Here is a 22,812-nt window from a genome sequence, read left to right as displayed (position 1 = left end):
GCTTCACGGTGGCGGGGGCGTGATGAAACTGGCTGTGAGCTCGGCCCATTCGGAGCGCAAATTTGTCTGCTTCTTTTGCAGGGTTTGTGGTGACGTCACAAAGACGACGAGCTTTGATTGGCTCTGATTGAAAGATAATGAGTACAGCTCAAAGCAAGGTGTCTTGAGGTCTATCCACTATCCCTCCATCAGAGCCAATCGGAGCTCAGCGTCGTTCTGACGTCAAAAGAAGCAGACGAACTTGCGCTCTCCATTGGTTTATATAGAGGCTCTAGTACTCATTCTGCAAATGCCGCACTGAAAGAATTATAGCTACTCTCCGATGGGCACGGTCAACGCTTGTCTTGACGCTAGGGTGGCGCTCGGCTAGGTACACTAGTGCGCGACCAAAAGCGTCGCTGCGATCAGCTTTCCACGATTGGCCAAACCATGGGCATATGAGCATTGTCAGATTGTCAAATTTGACGGTGTTAGTTTCGGATTGCGATGGCTCCTAGCTTCCGCTGTGCTTTTTAAACACACCATCGAACTCGTCGTTGCACTTGACGGTAAGTAGCCAGGATAACAACTGGTGACGTCACGGCGAGGCAAGTGACGTCACGGATGGAAACCATAAGAGGGCGCCACTGAATCATCTCGGCGCTAATAGGGTTCGAGGACAGCTTCGCTGAGCACGGTGCCTAAAGCCGGGGTCGCACTGCCTACACATCGTACAAAAGATAGTCGCCATGACAGATTCGAACGCGAGTCACCCCGAGACCCGTGCTTTGAATGCCGCTTGACAATAAGTTCAATGGAACGTGGCACGCGGCATTCGAACCCCGAACCCCGGATGTTGCGGAGACTCACGTCTTCAGACTATATTTTCTACACTGTATGAGCATAGAGTGTGACCCCGGCTTAAAGCCGCACGTCGCACTGCTCGTACACGGCATAGAGTTATTATAATGTACGCTCGAGGTTCAACTGGCGCTAGTGTCTATGCAACTTCCGTGACGCAAATTGAAGCAGACAGCAACCAGTCTACTTTTGCGGTGCTCCTGTGCATTCCTATGGGAAAACGCGCGTGCATTTTGTCTCTTCGCCGGAAAATAACAAGAAACACTTAGGTTATTTTGGTCGTACCGAATAGTATGTACCTTGATTAACACTGTAAAAGTGTAATTGCTTTAGTTAGCGCATTTTTCTTTATCAGTGAACGATATTTAACTTCGGTACATTTCAGTCCCAAACGTGTGTTCCGCAGCAGGTGTGTAAAAACAAGCGACGATTCAAAGCAAAATTACAATCCAAACGAATATAGAGTGTGTTCAATGCTCGCCAGCATTCCGGTGACGCTTGTATATTGATAATATGCCAGTCCTGTCACTATATGAAAATGATCCCGTCGTGCATGAGCGGATAAAAACCTTCAAAACGCAGAGAATAAAGTTTGTGGGCTATGAAAGGTGTCTCTTCGTATCGTTTTCTACCGGGCAGCTTTTATCGCGCACTTCTTCTCAAAAATATCGAGCGCGCGGGTGATATTTTGAACGTAGAACAAGCAGCTTCGCTCAGGGCAGAAGGAATAAAGCAGTATACTTACTTAAAATCGGAATAGATTACGTGGCCTTCAATTTATTTTGATCGTACATGCACTGCGAGTTACTGATCCAGTGTTACTGCGTAGTTCTTGCCGCTGCTCTTCATTTTCCAGATGTCCTTCGTTCGTTTGGCATGTATATCCCCCATGCTGGAAATCGCCGACGCCGCGTTCGCGCTAACAGTGTCCGACAGTGCACATAAATACACGTATGAAGCCGTTTTAGCACCGTTTTTAATGTGATGAATTCGAAAGAAAAACGCCATAACTGACCAATTATTTCGTCAGCCTGACTGAGAAATGTTCCAAGCTACGTAGTACGTACGAATTATTTGGGATATTTGCTCTTATGATCGAGCGCAGGAAGAAAATTCACTCACTTTTTCCCATAGGAATGCATTACCGGAAGTCAATTTTCGACTGGTTGCTGTCTGCTTCAATTTGCGTCAACACACTAGCGCCACTTGAACCTCTAGCGTACATTATAATAACTCTATGGTACACGGTACAAAAATACGCAACTTTCGCTGCAGACACGGTGACAGAATTAACCGCGGCCACGCTTTGTGGATGTTCAAAGCGCACTCTAGTTTCGTACATATGCTCCAAACGTGACTGTAGTCAGTTTTTTTTTATTACCAATGTGACAGGAATGCCATACAATGTTACAAGAAAGCCGTATACAAATGTCAGACAGTGTTTGCAGATTGTCTTTTGCATCGTGTATTAACAGCGCGCCTGCGGTTTACACGATTCTCCGGGTGGTGCATTTCACGTCCGACACCGCTCGTGCATCGAAGGATCCCGAAAACGGCGACGCAGCACGTCAAAGGAGCCGCCGAGGAAACGCTACGGATCGTCGCGACTTCGCGGGCAGTCGGTCGTGGAAGCGACAGCAAAGCAGAAGAACGGACTCTTAACTCCTGGCTAGCTCAGTCGGTAGAGCGCTCCACTGGAAATGAAGAGGTCCCTGGTTCGATACCAGGACTAGGCGGATTCTTCCGGTCGCGCACCAGCCACCTATAGCTGTGTTTGGAGATCCGTGTTTCTCATTTGTTCGCCTTGTTTTCTTTCTCCAGGGATTATTTTCGTCAGAAGAACGGGGAGGCACTTCAGATCGCGGCGCCCCAAGCCGCGGTGTGGTATCCGAAATAGTCCAGTCGTGACGCCAGACCTGCGCCGAGTAGACGTACACAGAATAACGTCTAGAAGACACGGCCACCTCCACAACACGTGATCGCTAGTGAATCACCATTCGTCCTAAACGGGAAGCACGCCGAATTTCGGCGAGACGTTGCAAAGCGCGCTCGAGTGACGTGGGCGTGCGAGTTTGGCCGCGCCCCGCGAATCCACAGGTCAGGACGTGAAAGGAGGAAAATGGCAGGCCTGGCCCTCTACGGAACGATGACTTACTCTACCGGCGCTTACGAAGGTGCTTCCTAACCGCGGCGAGAGCTACAGGAACAGCAGGCATCCGCTACGTCACGTCGCCTCTACGTTTCTCATCAATACTTGTTTGTGGGGAGAGCTGCGGTGACGTCTGAACGGCGAGCTCTGAATGAAGGATGGTGGGCAGACCTGGAGGCAGCTTGCTTTCGAGGTTTGGCCACAATCCTTCCATAATAGCTATTCAGAGCTCAGAGTATTTCGATGTCACCAGCAACCCCTGCAAAAAAAAAAAAAAAGCAGACGAACTTCCGCTTTGCACAGCTTGTTTCAGCGCCGCCGACCGCGCGTCTCGTGGGCGTCTCACACCAAGCGGGACGCTAGAACGCGGCGACGCCAAGACAAACGTGTCTACCACTTTGCGGCGTCTACATCGTCGAACCTTCGGCGTGTGTTTGCCGGGTCGGGGACCACCGAAAATAACGTCGTGCAAAAACAGTTTTCTAGGTGGTATCGCTCTTATACTACTCCTACTCTGCCACGTCTCATCAAATCGTCAAAATTACAAAAAACTCAGCCAGGATCGCGGCAATGGGCGTAGCGTTCCTCACTTTTGACGTCACACACACACACAAAGAATCAAAGACACAGCAAACAAAAATATTCGCGGTTATACACACCAGCCGGAAGAGCGTGGCAGGCATCGTATACAAGCGGCACAAGAAGCAGCTGCTGCTTGCCGCGCTCATAGCGCGCCAGTGCCGTGGCTTCACGCAATTTCTGCTCAAACACGCCGGGACAGCGCAGACACGCGCATCGCTACAGCGTGACTCGACTAAAAAATAATAAAAGAAATAAAGAGGAAAACAAAGCGAGACCCGATGGCCTTTTGATGGCCCGACGCCATCTCTACGCGTTGGTCGAGATCGCGGAGTTTTCCGACGCCAAACTCCGAATGGGCTGCTATTTGCCTAAAAGCCTTTTAATGCAGCTTCGCTCCCGCGCCCCCGCGCAAACCTCCCGCGAGCCGGGCGCGTGACGGGGATGCCCGAATTTGTTTCAATTTGGACACGCAGTTAGGGGCGCTCCGAGCGCAGACGCCTGCAAACTCGCTCGCGCCTCGCACCGATCGTGTCTTTGAGAAGAGGATTTGGAACATGACGTTGCGTTTCCGCCGTGTTAGGAATGACTGACACGTCGAGCGCGTCAGGGCTCGTCCCCGTTTCTAAACGAATTCGAACATTCGGCAATCGAACCTAGAATAATCGACGCATGTACTGTCGAGACCGGTTATAACGAAGTCGGTTATAACGAAATAGGAGCTACACCGAAGCGATCGCGATTTCCCATTCCCTTTTGCACCTGGTTATAACTGAAATCGGCTACAACGAAATAGCGGCTACAGCGAAGCGATCACGATTTCCCATTCCCCTATGCACTTCGTTATAACCGAAGTCGGTTATAACGAAATAGCGGATATAGCGACGTGATTTCCGATCCTCGTTGACTTCGTTATAACCGAACTCGACAGTATAGGGTTCTTGCACGAGACCAAGATGCGCCGCGACTACCGGTTCGTAAATGTCGCCGGAACCCGCCGGAATCTATGTCGGATGCATTCGTCATGTTATGCAGTGTTTTGTGCGCTTGTGAACCGCGTTCGCGCTGTAGTTTGTCCGCTCACTCGAGGTTTAAAATGGTCAGTTGCGCCGTAATTATTCGTTCTAGCCGTAGAAGTCGGCTGCAAAACGGAGCTACGGCAAGCAGTACTGGTTTTTCCAGAATTCCGGCGATCATTAGGAGCCCAAGACCAGTGTTGTACACGTTCCTCAAAAAAAGGAACGAAAGCTCGTTCCTCGTTCCTTTTGATTTTTGGAACGCGTTCCCGTTACAAGTTCCATCTGTGAAAAGGAACTCGTTCCCGTTACAACTAGAAAAATGAAACGTATGGTTACATATACGTTACATTCGAATTTTTCTGATTGCCACAATTAGTTAGATCACGCAAAGATTCTTTTTTATTCTATCCCATTAAATGGGAACATACGAATTTGAATGCAGTGATGGCAGGGCAACAGAAGAAAGAGACACACGACAGCAGGGTTCTTTTTGTTGATATATTCACCTTTAAAAATCTCAGCGTTTTACCATATTCCTGATTGGGATGGGCGATTGAGACGAGCCAAATGTACTGTTACCCCACATTGCACGAGCTTTTTACAACAACCTCACACGTTTTAATCTAACAAAGTACCTTGTTCGAACTTAACAATGGTTGATTCTCGATGTTGGCGTCCGCAAGACGAGCAAGTAAAGAAGAGGGTACGGCTTTTGAAGGTTAGTCTTGAAAAATATAAGTCCTTCTCCGGGAAGTGTAGATTCGTTGTTCTGTTTGAAGGTTGTGGACAAGGGGATTAGTAAAAATTATTTTTTGTATCATTTAAGTGACCAATATTCAGGATACAAGGGTGCGTTCGATGTCAGTTAACCTGTCCTTTTGTTGTAACTGTATGTCTGTTTGCGGAAGTTCAGTGATGGCTGTAGTCGGTCTTAGATTTCTGGGTGTATGAGGATTCGTGGAAGAAAAGAAAGTGGCTAACTTTGAAACCTCCCTCTTTTTGTGTCTTTTCCTTCGACTAAACGTTTTGCGTTTTGGTACTGCACTCTCGGGCACTGCAAAAAATAATAAATGTCCACTAGCTCCCCTGCACCCGACTGTTACCAAGCAACGACTACACAAAATGAACCCTAAGTAACCAAAAAATTTAATGAGACCCTGCTCTTTGTAAAGATATGATTTTTTTTTTTTACTTTTAGAATTTCCTTTTTAGAAATAAAATATTGGTCGAAAAAAAAAAGGAACGCCGTTCCTTTTTCCGTTCCCGTAAAAATGTAACGAGTTCCCGTTCCAGTTCCAGAGATGCAAATTGGAACGCCGGCGTTCCTTCGTTCCTCCCAAAAGGAACGCGTTCCAGGAACGCCGTTCCGTACAACACTGCTCAAGACAAGGCAACGCTCGAGCAATTGGTTCGCCGGTGCCATGAATGACTCCGAGGGATGATACGCCGGCACAATCTCGAACAGGCGGGTAAAGACGGGAACAGAACGCGGCCAAGCCTTTGGAGCTATAACATCTTCGATCCCGAAAGAAGGAACGTGAAAGAAAGCGACAAAAGAGCAGAAAAAGAAAGCAGACGAAAGCTTAGGCGTGTTCGTTTTGAAGCCACAAGTAAGTTGCTCGAGCGCTTGTCAACTTTATGCAGTCTTGGTAAATGCGCGAATCCGGTGTTTTTGTGCAAAGTAAGAGAAAGAAATGAGGTACAGAACTTACAGGTGATGTTTTGCTGCTGTTTTGTGGATATCAAGGCGTCGCCAGCGATATAGCCTTATCCGGACCGTCAGCTGGGACCGCCGATGTGTGAGTGTATGCGCCGCCGTTTCGAAGCGGCGAAATACATGCGAGCTTTCGCTCTAGGTTATTATATGAACTCTATGATTTTGGCAGAAAAGCTTCGTACCTCAACTAAGGGTTTGTGTGCTGCACCTTGGGTCAGGTGAGGAACCTTTTTTGGGATTGACTAAGACAAGAAAATATTCGGAAATGTGGTTATGAAAGACGGCTCTACGACTCTTCGGCACTACTGCTGCCACAATAAGACGCCGAATGCCTCCAACATGGCGCCAAGGCGCTGATAGCAGACGTCAATTTTGGTTTCGATTTCGAATCTAACCGGAAGTGACGTCAGGTGCAAGGAGCCTATACACCAGATCCGGCCGAATCACTTTTATTTTGTATGCGAAATACATCACTAATTACTTCTCCGAGTTCTATTGAAATTTAATTAAATTACGCTACGAATTACCGCGTCGTAAAAGTAATTGGTTGCAATTACAAGTCACCTCACAAACGTAATGTCATTACTTTCAAATTACATTTTTATGGTAGAAACATTTGTGAAGTTTCATCCTGCTCTTACGTAAATTTTGCTTGGGCCAACACCTCCTAGATAAGGAAGTCCAAGTGCTGAATTTTCCTGCGTCACTAAAGAATGACATCGTGGGTCACAGAATGGACACGACTGCGACGTCAGCGTTCGGCTAGGAGTCGTGTCCAATCAGCGCGTTCTTCTCACTTAATGCCGCCTTCTGATTGGCTATGGGACTAATAAAATAATCCAGTCTCTCCACGCCCCCGTACGTTTCTTGAGGTGTCGGTGTACCTTGAAACGAAGTTCGTCGCGTAACACCGAGCTTGACATTTTTAAGTCCTCTCGTCGGTCAACGGTGAACTCTTTCGGAAACTTTATTTTCAGTACTACTAAGCCTATTTTCTACCCGGTCATTCGGCTTGTTTCCCTCCAGAAATCGCGGTCACCGGGAGCTTTTAGCAAACCGTTACCGTGTTCCGTGGACCGGACTACCAAAGCCTTAAACGCAATGCTTCAAAAAGCCCAGAATATTGTTCAAGCAACTCCTAAATATCTTTTTCTCCTAATGCCGATATACTTACGCTGTACATATTCTTATGTTACTTGTTTCGTTTCACGAACATACCTATGAATTGCAATATAAATACATTCCGGAAGCCCCACGCTTCATGCCAAGAACCCCCCGACAAACGCTCAACGCTTCGTTTGTAACATATGCTCCTCAAAGAAGTTTCCTTTGTTTTAGTTTAAGTGCCAATTATTACATAGGAAGCCATGTCCAATACAACGGTGAAACGCGTCACGTCGCAGCGAAGCACCGGAAAATAATTTAGACCGTGCACGTGTTTTTTTTTTTTTGTTTGTTTTACGTGCAACTCTGTCTGAAGTTCAATCCCATCTAACTCAAATTGACGTGTTACGTTTGCCGTTTTAATCACGGCAGAAAACTGAAGTACTTTATCGGGTAACTTCAATGGCAAGTGAGAATGTGTTCTTTGCCGTGCACTGTTGTTTTCTTGTCGCGTTTTATTTTCGATGGTAGCCTGCCGAAACGAAGCGGTGAATCTCTCGATAATGTTCGTTCCTTCAGGCCATAAAGCGAGTGTGTGCCTACTTGAAACTTCAGCCCGCCACTAGCCCTCTTGCGGACGAATAAAGAACCAGACGAGTGGAGACGGTGACAGGGACTGACGGCCTCGGTGCCGTTGTAAGCGCATGGTTCTGGTCGGCGAGTTTCTGCATCATGCCGTTTAAAAAAACAAAACAATAAAAACGAGTGCGTTAAAATAGGAATACTTATGTTCCGCTTCGCAACTAATAAAAATCAACATGGTCATTTGCTTAACACGCGTCAACATCTCCGTCCCCTGTGATTTGCTCTTTCCCTGACCGCTTTGTATTCGTAGCCAAATGAATTCATCTTGGCACACTGACCGAGCGTCAGCGAGCAGGCGCATGGGAAATTCCGGAGAATCTATCGCCGTCTCTTCCGTCCTCTTGGAGCTAAAGGTTCAACCGGCGCCAGTGTCTACGCAACTTCCGGGATGTAAATTGAAGCAGACAGCTGCTACCAGTCTACTTTTGCTGTGCGTCTGCGCATTCCTGTGAGAAAACGCGCGTGCATTTTGTCTCTTCGACGGTGAGGATTATAATTGCAAATTCAATAACTTCGCCAACAAACCGACAATATTTTGACCTAAGATTTGAGATACTCCTTCAGCGACGTTCGTTGGTGTGTTTAGCAAATTTTCAGACAAATCGGGGACAATAACAAAATCGCCAGGGTACTCCTTTAAACAGCTTTTGGTTTAGGTTTAGCGGAAGAGCGCGCTTCGTCGGTGTCATGCCCAGAGATATGGTAACAAAGGCTCGAGACAAGCTAGTCATCACTGTTGACTATCAGTTGTTTCCGGTGTAAAAAGGTCAGAACAGGCGCCGATGTTCGCGCCGTCAAGGCACAATAAAGCGTTCCGTCTTCCTCCACGCAACATGACCGCGAGACATCACACAAAACGTCCTGTATTACCACTGACTGTGCAACGGTAACGCAGAAAAAGAGCGATTTTGTTTTCATTTCTGCTGTTTACTATCAAGCCTCCTTGTCTCGAAATCCGACACGATACACCGGGACGTTACAGTTGCGCTATGAATAGGACAGCCTCCATCTAGAACTCAACGCGATTGCATCTCGTGGTCCGTCTCTTCTCTCGACAGAGTGACACACATTCCCTTTCCCTGTTTGTACACGCAAAGAGGTATACGATGGGTTGGGAGAAAAACGCTCACCGTCTCCCATCAATAAACCCTTGGAATGCGATGCTGTCGGCGCCGATATGAGTTCCCGTGCTTCATTTTGTGTGTTACAATTGTTGGTTAAACGTCTTTTAGCAATGTCTGGCCACTCCGATTACCACAATGCGCGTGGAGGTAAACTTAACAGACTCGCAATTTTACGCGTTTGCTGTAACGAAAAGAAGCATTGCGTGTCCGCCAGGTCATCTGGTAGCACTCGTGCACAACGCGATCGCAGAGTACCTTTGTGGAAAGAGAAAGAAGGAGACGACGCGTGAGATCGCATTTTAGGCGATGAAGTTGGGTATTCAATACACAAATAAAACGTGATAAAAAAAAAAAAAGCACCGTTGGCGTGTCTATGCCTAAAGTGCCGTGCGGTGTGCGTCTTGTCGTCTGATCGCTCATGTATCCCGGTGTGTGTCTTTTTATTTATTTGCATTTGTTATCGAACAAATCTCGGAATTACATCAATATATATAAATTTCGCGGTTATAAAAATCATATTTTTCTTGCTTTTTCGTCAATTAAGCGTATCCAACTGCCAGGTATGCGAGGCGTCACCAGAAGATGTACTCAGACGGATACTTTTCGTACTCGAGTACACACGCAATCGCGTGTATCCGCGTACATATTTTTGCGTTAATGTTACGTTCCTCCCCGCCGTCACATGACGCACCTCAGTGACGGCCGCATACTATATACACTCTCGCATCGCCTTTTTTTCCTGACTGGCTGGCGCACCGTGAACCGCATAATTGGGTTTGGTCGCGGTGCCTCGTGACACCTCGTCCTCTCCGTCCGTCCGACTGCTCGCGGCAGAGAGCGGCCGTTGCGCGTCTCAATGCCAAATCGGATTAATAATTAACGTCCGATGCGGAGCGGCAGCCAAAGGGCCCCCGATTGCATTAGCAATTCCCAGCAGCGCCAGCGCGGGCCGCCGCCGCCACGTGTCGGAAGAAACGTGGCGGCGTGTGTGCGTTCGCGCGATGTGCTGCGGCTTGCCCCGCGGGCGAGTTTCTCCGCCGCCGCCACCGACTACGACACCGCCGGGAGTCTTGGAGGAGAAGGAGCGGCCAACCGGAAGGAAGCGTTCCCTCTTGTCCTTATGTTCGATGGTATCTTCCTGGTATATGTATATATCTCTATGCTTCTATATATATTCAATGCTTTCTTTCTTTTACTTTTTCTTTTTTTATATGTATAATATTTATGGGAGGAGCGTTGTGCTGAACTCTTTGGTGTCCTCAAGCGACGTTTGTTCTGAGGGGAAGGGGGGGGAGGGGGTTCGTTCGTGGTGTCGTGTTTTGGAGATTTTGAGAAGAATTGGGAGGTTTTTTTTCCTTCACCTCGCGAGGTTTTTGCGCACTTATTAATAGTCCGAACTCACTAGGCGTTGCAAGTATCTGTACGTGACACCATAGTTGTGACTGACAGGAGGCTGGCGCCTGTGCACGAAATGGTTTCGTGCTGTCTCGTGCTCGGCTCACGCAGAGTTCCATCGAAATAATCGCGCGTTCAGGAAAAAAATTACCGTTTGTTCCAAATGAAATGAATATTTGCACGATTGGGTAGGAAAAGTTAGCTTGTAAAAGCCACGCGTTTGCGCTCCTTCCTCGCAAATCTCGAAAGAACTTTAGACCGCGCGCGCTTCCGGCATCAAGAGTTTAACCGCGTTGTATTTTGCGGTAGCTTGGATTCTAGAGCACAGGGACGACTTGCGTAAGTTGAAAATGTAAAACCTTACCAAGCTTTGGATTCAGTGTGATAAAGCGACCTGTTAGTTGTAGACTCGCTAGCTTAAGAACGGAAGGTCTGAAAACCGTTGGGTATAAGGTTCAAAGATCTGTGGCCCGAAAACTACTCGCTAACGAGAATTGGAGAAAATGAAAACGGCGGCTCGGTGTCGGATATCTCCTCATGGCTCTTCGATTAGGGAGTTGGAGATCGGGTCTGAATGATAAAATTAGCGTGAATCTGAATACCTCCGGTTTAGTCGGGGTCCAACGAGTCACACGGGATTGTACCATGACGAACTTCGACGGCTTTACCGCGCCACCACAGATCGCGTCGTAGAGAAAGCACGGCGCCAAATACTGTCGACGTTCGATGCTGGTAATACGCGGAGTGCAAGTTCGTCTGTTTTTTTCGCAGGGGTTTTGGTGACGTCAAAAAGATGCTGAGCTGTGATTGGCTTAAATGGAAGGATAGTGGGTAGACCTCATTACAAGCTGCCTCGAGGTCTACCCACTATTCTGCAATCAGAGCCAATCAGGGCTCGGCCTCTCTCTGACATTACCACAACCCTTACAAAAGAAGCAGATGAACTTGCGCTCTGCAGAGACATTCTTCCACGCTAAAAGCACGGTCTTTTATTTTCCAAACTACTTCGGCGATATTCCGGTAAAAGAAGCAGATAAACCGTATTCAATCTAGTTTCTTCGGCAATTTACGTTTCTTGTTAGAAAAACAGTATACTTTTTTTACAACTATGAAACAGTTCCCGAGGGTAACGGCTACTATCATTCCACCCTTTCGAAAGCAGGCACTCTGCACCGGCCATTTCACGTGGCACTACATTCTCGGGAGTTTGGACTCCCTGGCTTAAAACCTTACCCTTCCTGCTACACAAAAGAACCTCGCCTCCCCTTTTTTTTTCGGTGTTGGCTTTCCACCACACCTTTCTAGCTCAAGCTTCTACCGTAGAAGAACTCGCTACAAAAAAAAATTGATTAAAACAAATACGAGAAAAGAAACAATTAGCGGAAGGGAGAACGGTTGGATCGGGAGGGGAAAGGGCGTTCTCCTAATTGAAGCGTGAAAGCGGCACCCTCGATAAGCGTCGTTTCAGGTGCAAGAACCCGCTGATCATTACAGTCCTTCATTAATTTCATTCGAGGGTTCTTGCCTTCCCCCCGGCTTCATCGTCTCTGGGCGTCGCTCGCTGCTCTCGGGTGTTAATCACCGTCCGGGACGATGAAAGGAGCGAGGCTGGAAAAACCGGGAATCGGAAGCTTGGACCCCGGAACGCTCGGAAGAAATTTTGTCCCGTCATTATGGTGACCCGGTGTGTCTCGCGTTATTGATTGGCTGCCGTGCTACGCGATCATCGCACGCGTAAAAAAATAAAATAAAACGCACAGATTTTGCGTGACAGAATCACGGACAAAGCAGCGCGGGCCAGAGCTTGTTCGAAGCTTTAAGCGTGAAATAACAACAGCTAAATTATCGTATTCATATCCGAAAAGGAGAAAAAAAAAAAAAAAGGTGTATTTGGAGGTATGGGGGCCGGGAAAGATGAGAGGAGGATGGGTGTGTGTGTGTGTGTGGGGGGGGGGGGGGGGGGGGGGGCTTAGATTGGTAGCAGATAGATCGTTAAAAGACTTAGGTGCATCTCGAATTTGTGTCTTCTGGAAGTTAAACAGAATAAGCCTTAGCGAAAACGCGATGTTCCTTCAAGGCACGAAGGATTCTGCAACTTCTCCTACTTTGTTTGGACGCGTAGTATTATAAGAACGTACACTTATATGTTATATCACTTTTTTAAAGTAATATTTTCTGGGCGCTGCGGGTTAAATTAAATAAAAAACATATATGATTGTATCAATTCAAAAGGACGAGACTGAGTGTTTCGTCCGAGCAAATTCGACCGGCGCTGGCGGCTTGCGCCGAAGCTAAGGGAAAGGTGAAAACAGCATTTCAGGAGGACAAAATAAAAACAAGGAAGTCGTGCCCAGAGAGCGCTTCAGCTCCGTGTTCCCAGCAAAAAAATGCCATCAAGAATCAAGAAAAAAGGAAAATCGGCAGCGGATGTTTATGTTCACTCTGGTAGAATATATATATATATATATATATAACATTTTTTGGGGGGGTTAACGCGCCCGCGGCGCAAGGATATCGGCGTTTACCTCCACCGGTGACCCTGTCGCCTAATTACATTAAACCTTGGGCCGAGGTTTGACCGGTCAGCCGCAGGGGAGAAGCTCGTTAGAACCGCAGTGGCCGCGATGTCCACGGGATGGACCTTTGGACGTGACCAGGGTGACGCTCGGATTGTTGGTGATATCACAGCGTGCTCATGTCCGCGTCCCACTAGAGCGACAGACAGAAACAAAAGGCAGCGACAAGCCTCAAACACATGCAGCATGCCCGCGATGGTACCTTTGGCAGGCGTTTTGTCGTTTGGTGCTCGGGAAGTAAGCACGAGCGATTGCAAGTCTGCCAAAGATACCCTCGCGTGCATTATGCGCGTGTTTGAGCATAGCGTCCTTTATTCTACAAAGCCTCTCAAATCGCAAGACTCTGGTTTGAGTCTTGTCGCTGTCTTTTGTTTCTGTCTGTCCCTCTTGTGGGACATGGGCATCACGACATCCGCCGCAGACTCCGCTCGCCCATGCCGTTCGGGACAAAGGCTTCTACTCGGCGACAGGCGTACGTCCGCTTTATTATACCACTCTTAAAGGTGCGATGCAACAATATTTGAACTTTGCGCAAATACCGCTTAAAACGGATCCCTAACGTTAATTACCTATGAAACACGCGTTCGTTTTTCAACCCACGCAAAAGAAGTCCAAGAAAAAAAATTAAGAAAAACGAGCAGCGTTCACCCCCTCAACTCGCAGCCAGAACAAGCGGCCACGTGATCTGGAGCCGATTATATGCCGCCAGTGTTGATCATAGCCACGCGCTGGGGTTGGCAAAGCGCAGGACACGCGCTGAGTTCCAGACATTGTTATGGCTCGGCTGTTGGCGTCGTTGCAGCGATTGGACACGGGTCACTACCCGGATGCTTCTCGAGCTAGCAATTATCACGAGCCCAAGTCGAGTGCCCACGCAATGCTCGGGTCCAATCTATGAACCGCATTCAAATATCGTCACTTGGGTGTACTGCGATCCCCGAGTTACGTCATAAAATTTTGCAAAGGAGAGATTGAATGAAAATGATCGCTTTTGTGCTTGAAATTACAACGCAACAAAGGAGTTTCTTGGCCAATGGCGTTGCGTGTGAGTATCCTTGAGTCCCAGGTGCGCCAGTAAGCTCGTGTAGCGAGAAAAACTTTCCAATTGAATATCGTTGCACAGCTCCTTTAACGTAAAATACGTTGTTACTGTGTTGTTGTTGTATTTTTGTGAGGGTAATTTGGTAAGGCTGTAAGACGCGAACGCGAGATGCAAAATATTTTCGGTTTCACGTTTTCACGTGACAGTTGTAGCAAACAGTCAGTTGTTGTTGTTGTTGTCAGGAAGAGTCAATACAATCTTTACTATATTTATAATGCCTATAAACCGGTATTCACTAGACGCCATGTTTGAGCGCGATGTTTAGAGGGCGTGCTTAGAACGAGCTCGCATTAATAGCCTGCTAGGAGCGGCAATCTTAGAGGTGTGGATGCAAGTTGCGAAAGAACGGTGGAAGCTCGCCATCAGCAGGCGATCAGCAGTCGCGCACACAGCTATGGCCACCAGCGATTGTGTTTTCTGTCCTCCCAGTCTCGGTTGTTTCCCCGAATTTCGTCGGTGCTTCTCGAGGCCCATTGACACACTTGCATTTGACTGCGTTTGACCGCGTTGCGTTGCGATACCACTGCCTGTTACCGTGAAATTCGCCCTCCGTAGGCTGCGTGCCAAGCTATAGACGTTTTTCGTTTCCTCCCGTTCTCAGTCACGTGGGTCCTTTATCTGGTATGCGGGACGAACAAATAATAAGACATTTCCACCAGGAACATGCGAGAAAATATAGGTGAGGCAAGCCAAAAATGCCTTGCCATTCGCGAAATTTTCGTGAATACCTGCCAGTGGCGTGGAGGGATCAAAACGATGTTTTAGCGCGCACCAGACGTGACGATAATCAAGATGGCAGCGCCTTTGCAGAAAATGTGCATACTTCTTGAATGGCTTGGCGCGCTTTATGCAAAACACGGACGCCTCCGTAACCTACCGGTCGTATCTCCACCGTAAGTCCCGGCAACCCAGTGAAATGCAGTCAAACGCCACTGTGTGAATGGGCCTTTAAACAACTGAGCGATTCGTATCATTTTTTATTTTTCATAAGTATGGAATTGGATTGTGCGCGATGCAGTATCGACACTTACGACAATAGAGGAACGGCATACAACGCCAGCCGAAGGCCAGCTTTTCCGGCTCTCCGAACACGGTCCGAAGCCTGGCAACATAGGTCACCACCACCCGGAGTAATCGAAACCTGTGCACCAAAATGCTGACGTCATCGCATTGAGATCGCGAGCGAAGACGCTGATTGGATACGAGTGCTGATTCATCGTTCGGCTGGGCCTCGTGGTCCAGTGAATGCGTCGAAGGGCGCTCTGTGTCGGGCTCGGGCCCGGGCCCAATTGCCGAGTTGAAGCCATCCGAACGGTAATCACGTTTCCACGGAACGAAGAGGAGGCAGGATGTTCGCAGTCTGTCTAAGGCTGCAGCGACCCCAAGCGCCATTCTTCGCTGTGCTCCTCAACTTACGTAACGTGTCACTTTTAACGAAAAAATAGTCAGAGTGCAGGCGAGCTGGTGTAAGTTGAACATGATTGTAAACCTGAGACTGGGGCAGAAAAGAAAACACACCTTCTGCTTTGTTCTCTTTTCTGCCCCAGTCTCAGGTTTACAATAATGTTCGTGTCATTTATACGCGTATACAAAGGTGCCACTTGTATGCCAACTTATTCGTGAAAAGTCCGTTCATAACGGGTGTGCGGATTATGCACCGGTTTGATTCATAGGCCTTAAAAGACCTGGACGGTGTTTCTTCGCTATATCCATGCCTTCGTCATACGACTGTTTACTGCACACATATGCGTCCGATTCTTGTACTCTTACACGCGCGGTGATTGCCTAACGGCATGGTGTCTTCGACCCCAACTTTGAATGACTAGGCGTTTTGGGTAAGACACGAGAGCGTCAGTTGCCGGCATTAACATGTTTGTTCGCGGAAATGTATACTACTGGGCCGATGCGTGATGTGAATCGGTAACAGACGCGCTTTACGAGCAAGCCCCACAGCTGAACCGTGACCGGATGGTCCGCACAAAATTGTCTCTCTTGTACGTTTTGGTTAGCGGAATTTGAAGAGTGGGAGCCGGCTTTAAACGACAAGTACATAAAAACGATATTATCTGCCTCAGCATTATAGAATGTTATGAGTTACACTGGGGACCCCGCCAACGTAAGGGAAACGTATTTTCTATCGGAGACGCTCGCGACCAATAGCGTAGCTGTGGTCGGCCTCCCACGACTGGTTGAACGCCCACTATGAAGGCTTCGAGAGGATTAATTTTTCCTTCATTCACGGAAATAGAACTTCGGCGGTGTTAGTTTAAGAATGTCACGACTCCAAGCTCACACCGTGTGTGCGTTTTTCTTTTTTTTTACGCGCAAGCGAATTTGTTGTTCGCAATTAATGGCCACATAAGAGGGCGCCACCAGCACATCTCCTCTCCAATAGTTCGGATTTAAGTTGGAGTCTGTCCCAGCCGATTCGTCAACATGGCTTCCGCGGTCAACACATCAACAGCCATTGTGGTGGGCTTGCTGCTAAGCGCGTTCTTTCTGCAGCCTTCATTTCGTAACACCAAATGTTATTGTATTAATTTTTTTCTCCGAGCAAGAACAAACGGGAATAATCACCAGCACGGTGAGATGACGTCACGCAGTAAGCCAAGTTTACCAGGTCACTACACTCCGAGATGCGTAAAGGGCTGTTTATATTCCGATGTTGAGCACAGTGAACGCTGTGAACGATTGGCCGGCAACCAGGAACTTGATATCTGCGACCAAAGAGTATCTGTGCGCGCTGCGCAACGCCGCGCCCGTCGACGTTACGTTGGAGTATAAACGTACCTTAAGAACCATCGTTCTCAAAACTGGGCCCGTAGTCTTGGTAGTATATATACTTCTCCGGAAGCGGAACGCACGCCCCGCAAGCAAAGGCGCCCCCCTCCCTACACATCGCGTGCTCACCAGAGCACTCGCCTCCCATCAAGAGCAAGGGGAAGTTGTCGGAACAAAGGAAAGCAGCGCCCAAAGCACGCAGGGCGAGGAAAGGCGGTCCTCCCTGTCCGACATGCAGGCGCGAGTCGCGAGAAAAAAAAAAAAATAGCGTTTGGACTCTGGCTTGCAAGCGCGAGGCCCCCGACGTACAGAACTCCCTTCACCACCACACAAACGGAAGCAACCCTACGCCGGTGTTCAAAAAAAAAAAAAAGAAAACATCTAAAGAGAAGGATAGATATAACAACACAAACAAAACAAATAATTTTATTCCTTCTTCTTCCCCCCCCCCCCCCCCCCCGAAAAAAACCCAAAAAACTTAGCGATAAAATGAAAAGGAACTTTTTGTACAACCAAAGCAGCGAATACCGTGCGTGTGGCTGTCGTGGGCGCGCGCATGCCGGCGCGTTTGCGGGTGCGTAGCGCAGTTGGCGGCTTGCTGTTCTTCCTCCCGCCGCCCCGCCGGAGCTGTCAATCCAACCCAGCGCGTGGGACGGAACACACCTGGGCGGCAGGCACCGTCGGTTTTTTAGTTGAAGCAGGGCGCCTCTTGACGAACACCGACCACCACTCCTACGAAAAAAACGAGATAGAGAGAGAAAAAAAAAGTAAGAGACAGCGTCTGGGGCGTTGACGGAAGTGACGTCATTAGGGAGCTTGAGAATAGCGCCTACTTAGAAGCTTTGCGTATACGCTAAGAAATAGCGTCGTCGCCACTGCGCCGAGCTCAAACTATGTATTGGACTGGCGCACGACGACGAGGCTAGTTCTGGTTCGTACGCGAAGCTGTTGGGCACACGCTATTCCAAAACTCGTTATTTCGTACACCATTTCCTCCGTCCCGCGGCGCACTCCGAAAAACCTCTACAAGATCTGGATCCCTGCAGACAAGGCTAAAGCGTATACCCGAGGGAGGAAAACGATCTACGAAAGGATCCTTTGTTTAGCTTCGTTGCTGTGTAGCGACGACTATATCATACTATAGTGTAGGCATTGAGGGGTGAAGAAGAAGAGAGAGTAAGTCAGTCAGATTAGCCAACTACTGTAGACGCTTTAAACACGCGCCAGATTAAGCCGCCTTTGCCGACCTTCCCTTGTCTTATCGAGGTGCCGAGCCACTGAAGCAAGCATTGACGAACCTCCACAAAGGCTTATGCTTTGGAGGACACAGTAGCACCTGAAGTGACAATGACCTGTCCTGATGTGGCAATGATGAAGTGAAGCGTACGGAATAAGAGGAAACAAAAACTGAAGGTCGGTCATGGCGGAGGCCATGCACAGTTGCCTGAAAGCGTCTATAGACCGACGGCCATTGCTGAGTTCCTCGCTGCTGTGCGTGTGATCAAAGCTCTACCTCCGAAAACCTTTTGCATACTAAATCGTACGCTAAAAAAAGATTATTGGCCTTGGCAGACGAATAGTAAACATGCGCATTCAACAATGTTCTCAAACATGCCACCCAGGGAATATCCCCTACTGAGAACATTTCGTGGGTCTTATTGTAAGGCTAATACTGCCCTAAACGGTATTAACCTTATATCAACGGTTTACCGAAACTTCCCATTGAAACGCAATCCGTTCGGAAACTCTACGCGTAAAAAATCGAATATTTTGACTGCATCATCGCCACCGCTATATCCGTCACGATGGCATAGCGTGACTGACAAAACCGTGTCGTGATTCGGACTCCAATGCTGGACAAATGAATTAAACGTAAAATGAAAGCAATTTCGACATCAAGAGCCGCATGAGGTTGCGAATTTTATTACAAGGCGAGAAGCTATGGCTGAGACGCAGTGTGAACCGTCTCGCCGTTTAAAGAAAAAAAATGGTGCAAAAATGGTTTCCGATCGCGCTAACGCTGTGGTCATTTGGTTACGACTACGCCACGAATATGGCGCCAGACGTTGAAACTGCGCTGTTAACATTTACTCTCTGGATTCCTTAAACGCGTTGGTTCAATTACCTGAAATAGATTTAGCCATTTCTGAGAACAAAGAAATAACTACGGTAAATTTACTTGGCCCATAAAAATCGTTACATCAATGCCCGAACGTTATAACAATTATAAGGCACTGGTACACGTCATACGAAAAACTTGCTAGGATACACCCGTTTAAAAATTGTAGTTTTTTTCTTGTGTTTCTCCGCCTTGAACGTTTTTATATTTATTTCACCTTTTTATTTCCCCAATACGAAGTATTAGGCCAGCATAACAAAAAAAAGGTTGACTTCTTTTTTTTTTTATCACATCCATCTATCAATCAATAATATCCATAGACCGTTCGCGCTGCTCCGCTATTGACTCCGTGTGCGCCGCCATACTTGAACAGGGGGTCGGTGAGGCTAATTTCAGGAATTGCGCCACACGCGGTACGTTCAAAATGAAAGAAACAAAAGGCGTCTACCGTATCCACGTGTTTACACAGCGAAGCGCTGCAATGTTTGTCGGAGCCCGTTGAAAAACACCGAGACACTTAACCGTTAGTATTATTTAGGTTTCTTTGTTTCGAAAGCGCCATACCGAGGGACTTTATTTCAAATGATGACGTGCCGCCATGTTTTGGTGTAGACTTTTGAGTGTTGTCATTCATCGTGCCGAGGACTTATGAAACGTGACTGCAAGAAGCGGTGTTCCCCGAACATCAAATATCATTAGCAGCAGAGACGAACGGTCGGGTGAGGATTACGAGTCAGAAGGGACGCCCGTTGTGTTCTGCGCAATGCCAACCAGACATATAGTACCCGTAGCTAAAAAAAGGGTAACTTAATGCCGTTACTTTTTACTCACTCAAAACGTAACAAAGTACGTAACCGTTACCGAGATTTAAAGGGAACGCGTTACATGAACTTAAGGGTAACAAATTGCGTTCTCGTTATTTTAGATGTGTCGTTTTCCTGAACCAGTAGCATCCTTCCAATAGTTTGCGTCCCTTATAACGCCTAGCTACGTAACGCATTCATGGACATTTTTTTTTTTTTTTTTTAATTTCCTCGTCGACGTTTTTTTGCTGCAGAAGTCCCAGGCGCCAGGTAGCGTCAAAACCTAACAGAGTAACTCGTGTTGTGCACGTTTTTCTCCGCAAGTAACTGAAAATAACTAAATCGTTACCTTGTTACTAGAAAAAACGTAACTAGACAGAACTAACATGTCACTTGTAGAGATTTACGTACAAATCTGATGCCAACGAACCAAAAAATTGGGTTGTGTGTGTGTTTATACAGCCTAGAACTTGGTCTGCCTCACAGGGGCGACGAGTCTCCCAGCTGTAGATGAGCAATTTAGCCAGTGCGGTACAGCCGCTAGCCTGGGGTCTTTAACGTGCATCACGCAGTAGTGATACACGACCGCACGCCGGTACGATGCTCATCCAGATCGAAACGGGCAGGGGTGGGGCTCGAACCCAGGATCCCTGGGTTCTGCAGCGCGAGCTTTCGCTCCACGTGCTCCGAGCTGGTGTGCGCTAGACCACTCGGCCACAGATCCCCCCGCCAACGAACCAAAAAAAAAAGCACTGCATGGCTTTTTGTTTTCTTTTTTTTTCCTTCTTTTTTAATATTCTAATATCCGAGTTTGGAAGATAAGGGACGTATACGCGGCATTTGTTTCGATGTTGGCCGTCAGCCTTTTCACGCACAAAAGGAGAGAGACGTCCGTTATGCTCGGCTCCTAAAAATGAATCGCAGCCGTCGACCCAGCTGCCTATAAGGTGAGCATATGTATACATGCACAACGACCGTCGCACGCAATCCTGGCACCCTGCACGCGCGCTCCCACGCATCATGTGCGCGCGTGTGAGTGTGTGTGTGTGTGTGTTTTTTTTGCGCGTGAGTGCCGGACCGTAACGAATGTCGTTGGTGTACACCACCCCACCATTTCAAATCACATGTGTCCAGCGTCTGTCACTCCGACGCATAACAAAAAGAAGGACTATTTCCTAAAACACGCCTGTCGCGACAAAACTAAAGAACAACAAAACAAATGCTATATTTGTAACTTAAAATAACACTGTATTCACTGTCAGGTTACGAAACACACGGTATAGAGGTCATTATGCTGGGGTTCTTTCCTTCGTGATTGGCTCTTCCATCATTCTTGTAGACTCGTGCCTCAATCTGATTGGCCGAAGGGCGATAATAAGATGCGTAGGGCTCGCCTTGCCCCGCATTTTTTAGGTTGTCGGTGACTCTAAGACGTATGAGGACACATGATGCGGCTCTGCTTTTCCTCAATTTATTCCGAGAACCAATCACTGCGATGTGCGCGTAAAGTGCTCGTCGGTCAGTGAGGCAAGAAAACGGGAAAATGAAGTTTTCAACGAGGAATAATATATTACTTCGATGTGATGGCGAATGAGTTTTACCCGAGTTTTTTAAACGTGATGTTTAATCGCGTTGTAAGTCGTATTTTTGTTTAGTGTAAAATGCCTCTTCAATATTGGCAGTCGCTGAACTCGAGCAACACCACGTATACTCGTTTTCACCCGGAGAAATATAGAAAAAAATAAAAGTAGTCCGGCCCCTCCGGCGGAACGTTACTAATTTGCCCGTTTCTGCGAATAATTAATATGTATGTAGGTGCATTTTAGATTACGTATTTGTAGTATTAATAAGACCTACAACGTTTAAGATGCTAAAGGCGTCACTTCTCGCTCCTACAACCGAATCTAGTGTAAGAACTACTTCGCCCAGCGCAAGGATGTGAGTGGAAGGTGTTGAGCCGCGTTCACACTGCCCATACATCGCACAAGATACACGGCATTCGCCACAGACATGACGACAGAGGTGTCTGCGGACACGACGTAAGCCTGTTCGAACCACGTCTGCTTCGTGCATTGGTAATGCTCCGACTATGCATGCAGACAGTCCGCGTGTATGACCAATGTGACAAGACCATCGTATAAAAACGAAACGCGCCCCGTGCAGTGTCTGTAGACTTTGTTTTGCACGATGTCTTACCAGAGGGATTGCAGCCTTGGTCCCGATGGGCAGTAGGAAAAGAGAGCGTCTGCGGGTCGTATACTGATCCCCCTGTCCACGTTCTTGTTGCGCAGCCTGCAAGCGGAAAGAGGAATCCCCTGGTGGGGCTTCCGCGCCGGTGTCCGGGTCTGCGGCCAAGAACCAGCCCAAGAAACCGCGCCTCGTGTTCACCGACCTGCAGCGGCGCACCCTGCAGGCCATCTTTAAGGAGACCAAGCGGCCCTCCAAGGAGATGCAGATCACCATCTCGCAGCAGCTGGGCCTGGAGCTCAGCACCGTCGGAAACTTCTTCATGAACGCGCGCCGCCGCTCCCAGGACAAGTGGCAGGACGAGGCGGACAGGGGCAAGGCTGCCACGTAGCCACGAGCGCCGCCGCAGCCGCCGCCCAAGACGTGCCGCCAGGAGCGACCGCCGACACAGCAGCCGCAGCAGCAGCAGCCAGCAATACAGACGACGACACTCAACAGGACGTGGACGTCGACCACGACGACGACGACTCCGCGACACGGGGACGCTTGGGAACCTCCGCTGAGGAACCTCTGGGGACACCACCCGTCCCTGGGGAACTCGGAGACTTTGGGGGGAAACCAGACGCCCGTGGTGGAGACTACGGAGAGCACCCCCTGGGAACGCCTGGGAGT

General features: G+C 48.2%; 1 protein-coding gene across 1 annotated transcript in view; it reads left to right on the top strand.

The window, feature by feature from the left end:
- The window catches only part of LOC8024511 (homeobox protein onecut-like), a 146,582-nt gene extending 124,051 nt beyond the window's left edge, over nt 1-22,531 (top strand). Inside the window, exon 3 of the mRNA XM_040499364.2 lies at nt 22,245-22,531. Within this exon, the coding sequence (XP_040355298.2) occupies nt 22,245-22,531 (287 nt within the window). The remainder of the gene's footprint in view (nt 1-22,244) is intronic.
- The last annotated feature ends 281 nt before the right edge of the window (nt 22,532-22,812 follow it).

Source organism: Ixodes scapularis, unplaced genomic scaffold, assembly GCF_016920785.2.
Source record: "Ixodes scapularis isolate PalLabHiFi unplaced genomic scaffold, ASM1692078v2 PGA_scaffold12__126_contigs__length_90152505, whole genome shotgun sequence".
Taxonomy (NCBI): Eukaryota; Metazoa; Arthropoda; class Arachnida; order Ixodida; family Ixodidae; genus Ixodes; species Ixodes scapularis.
Note: the sequence above shows the minus strand (reverse complement) of the source record. Positions and strands in the feature narration are given on the sequence as shown.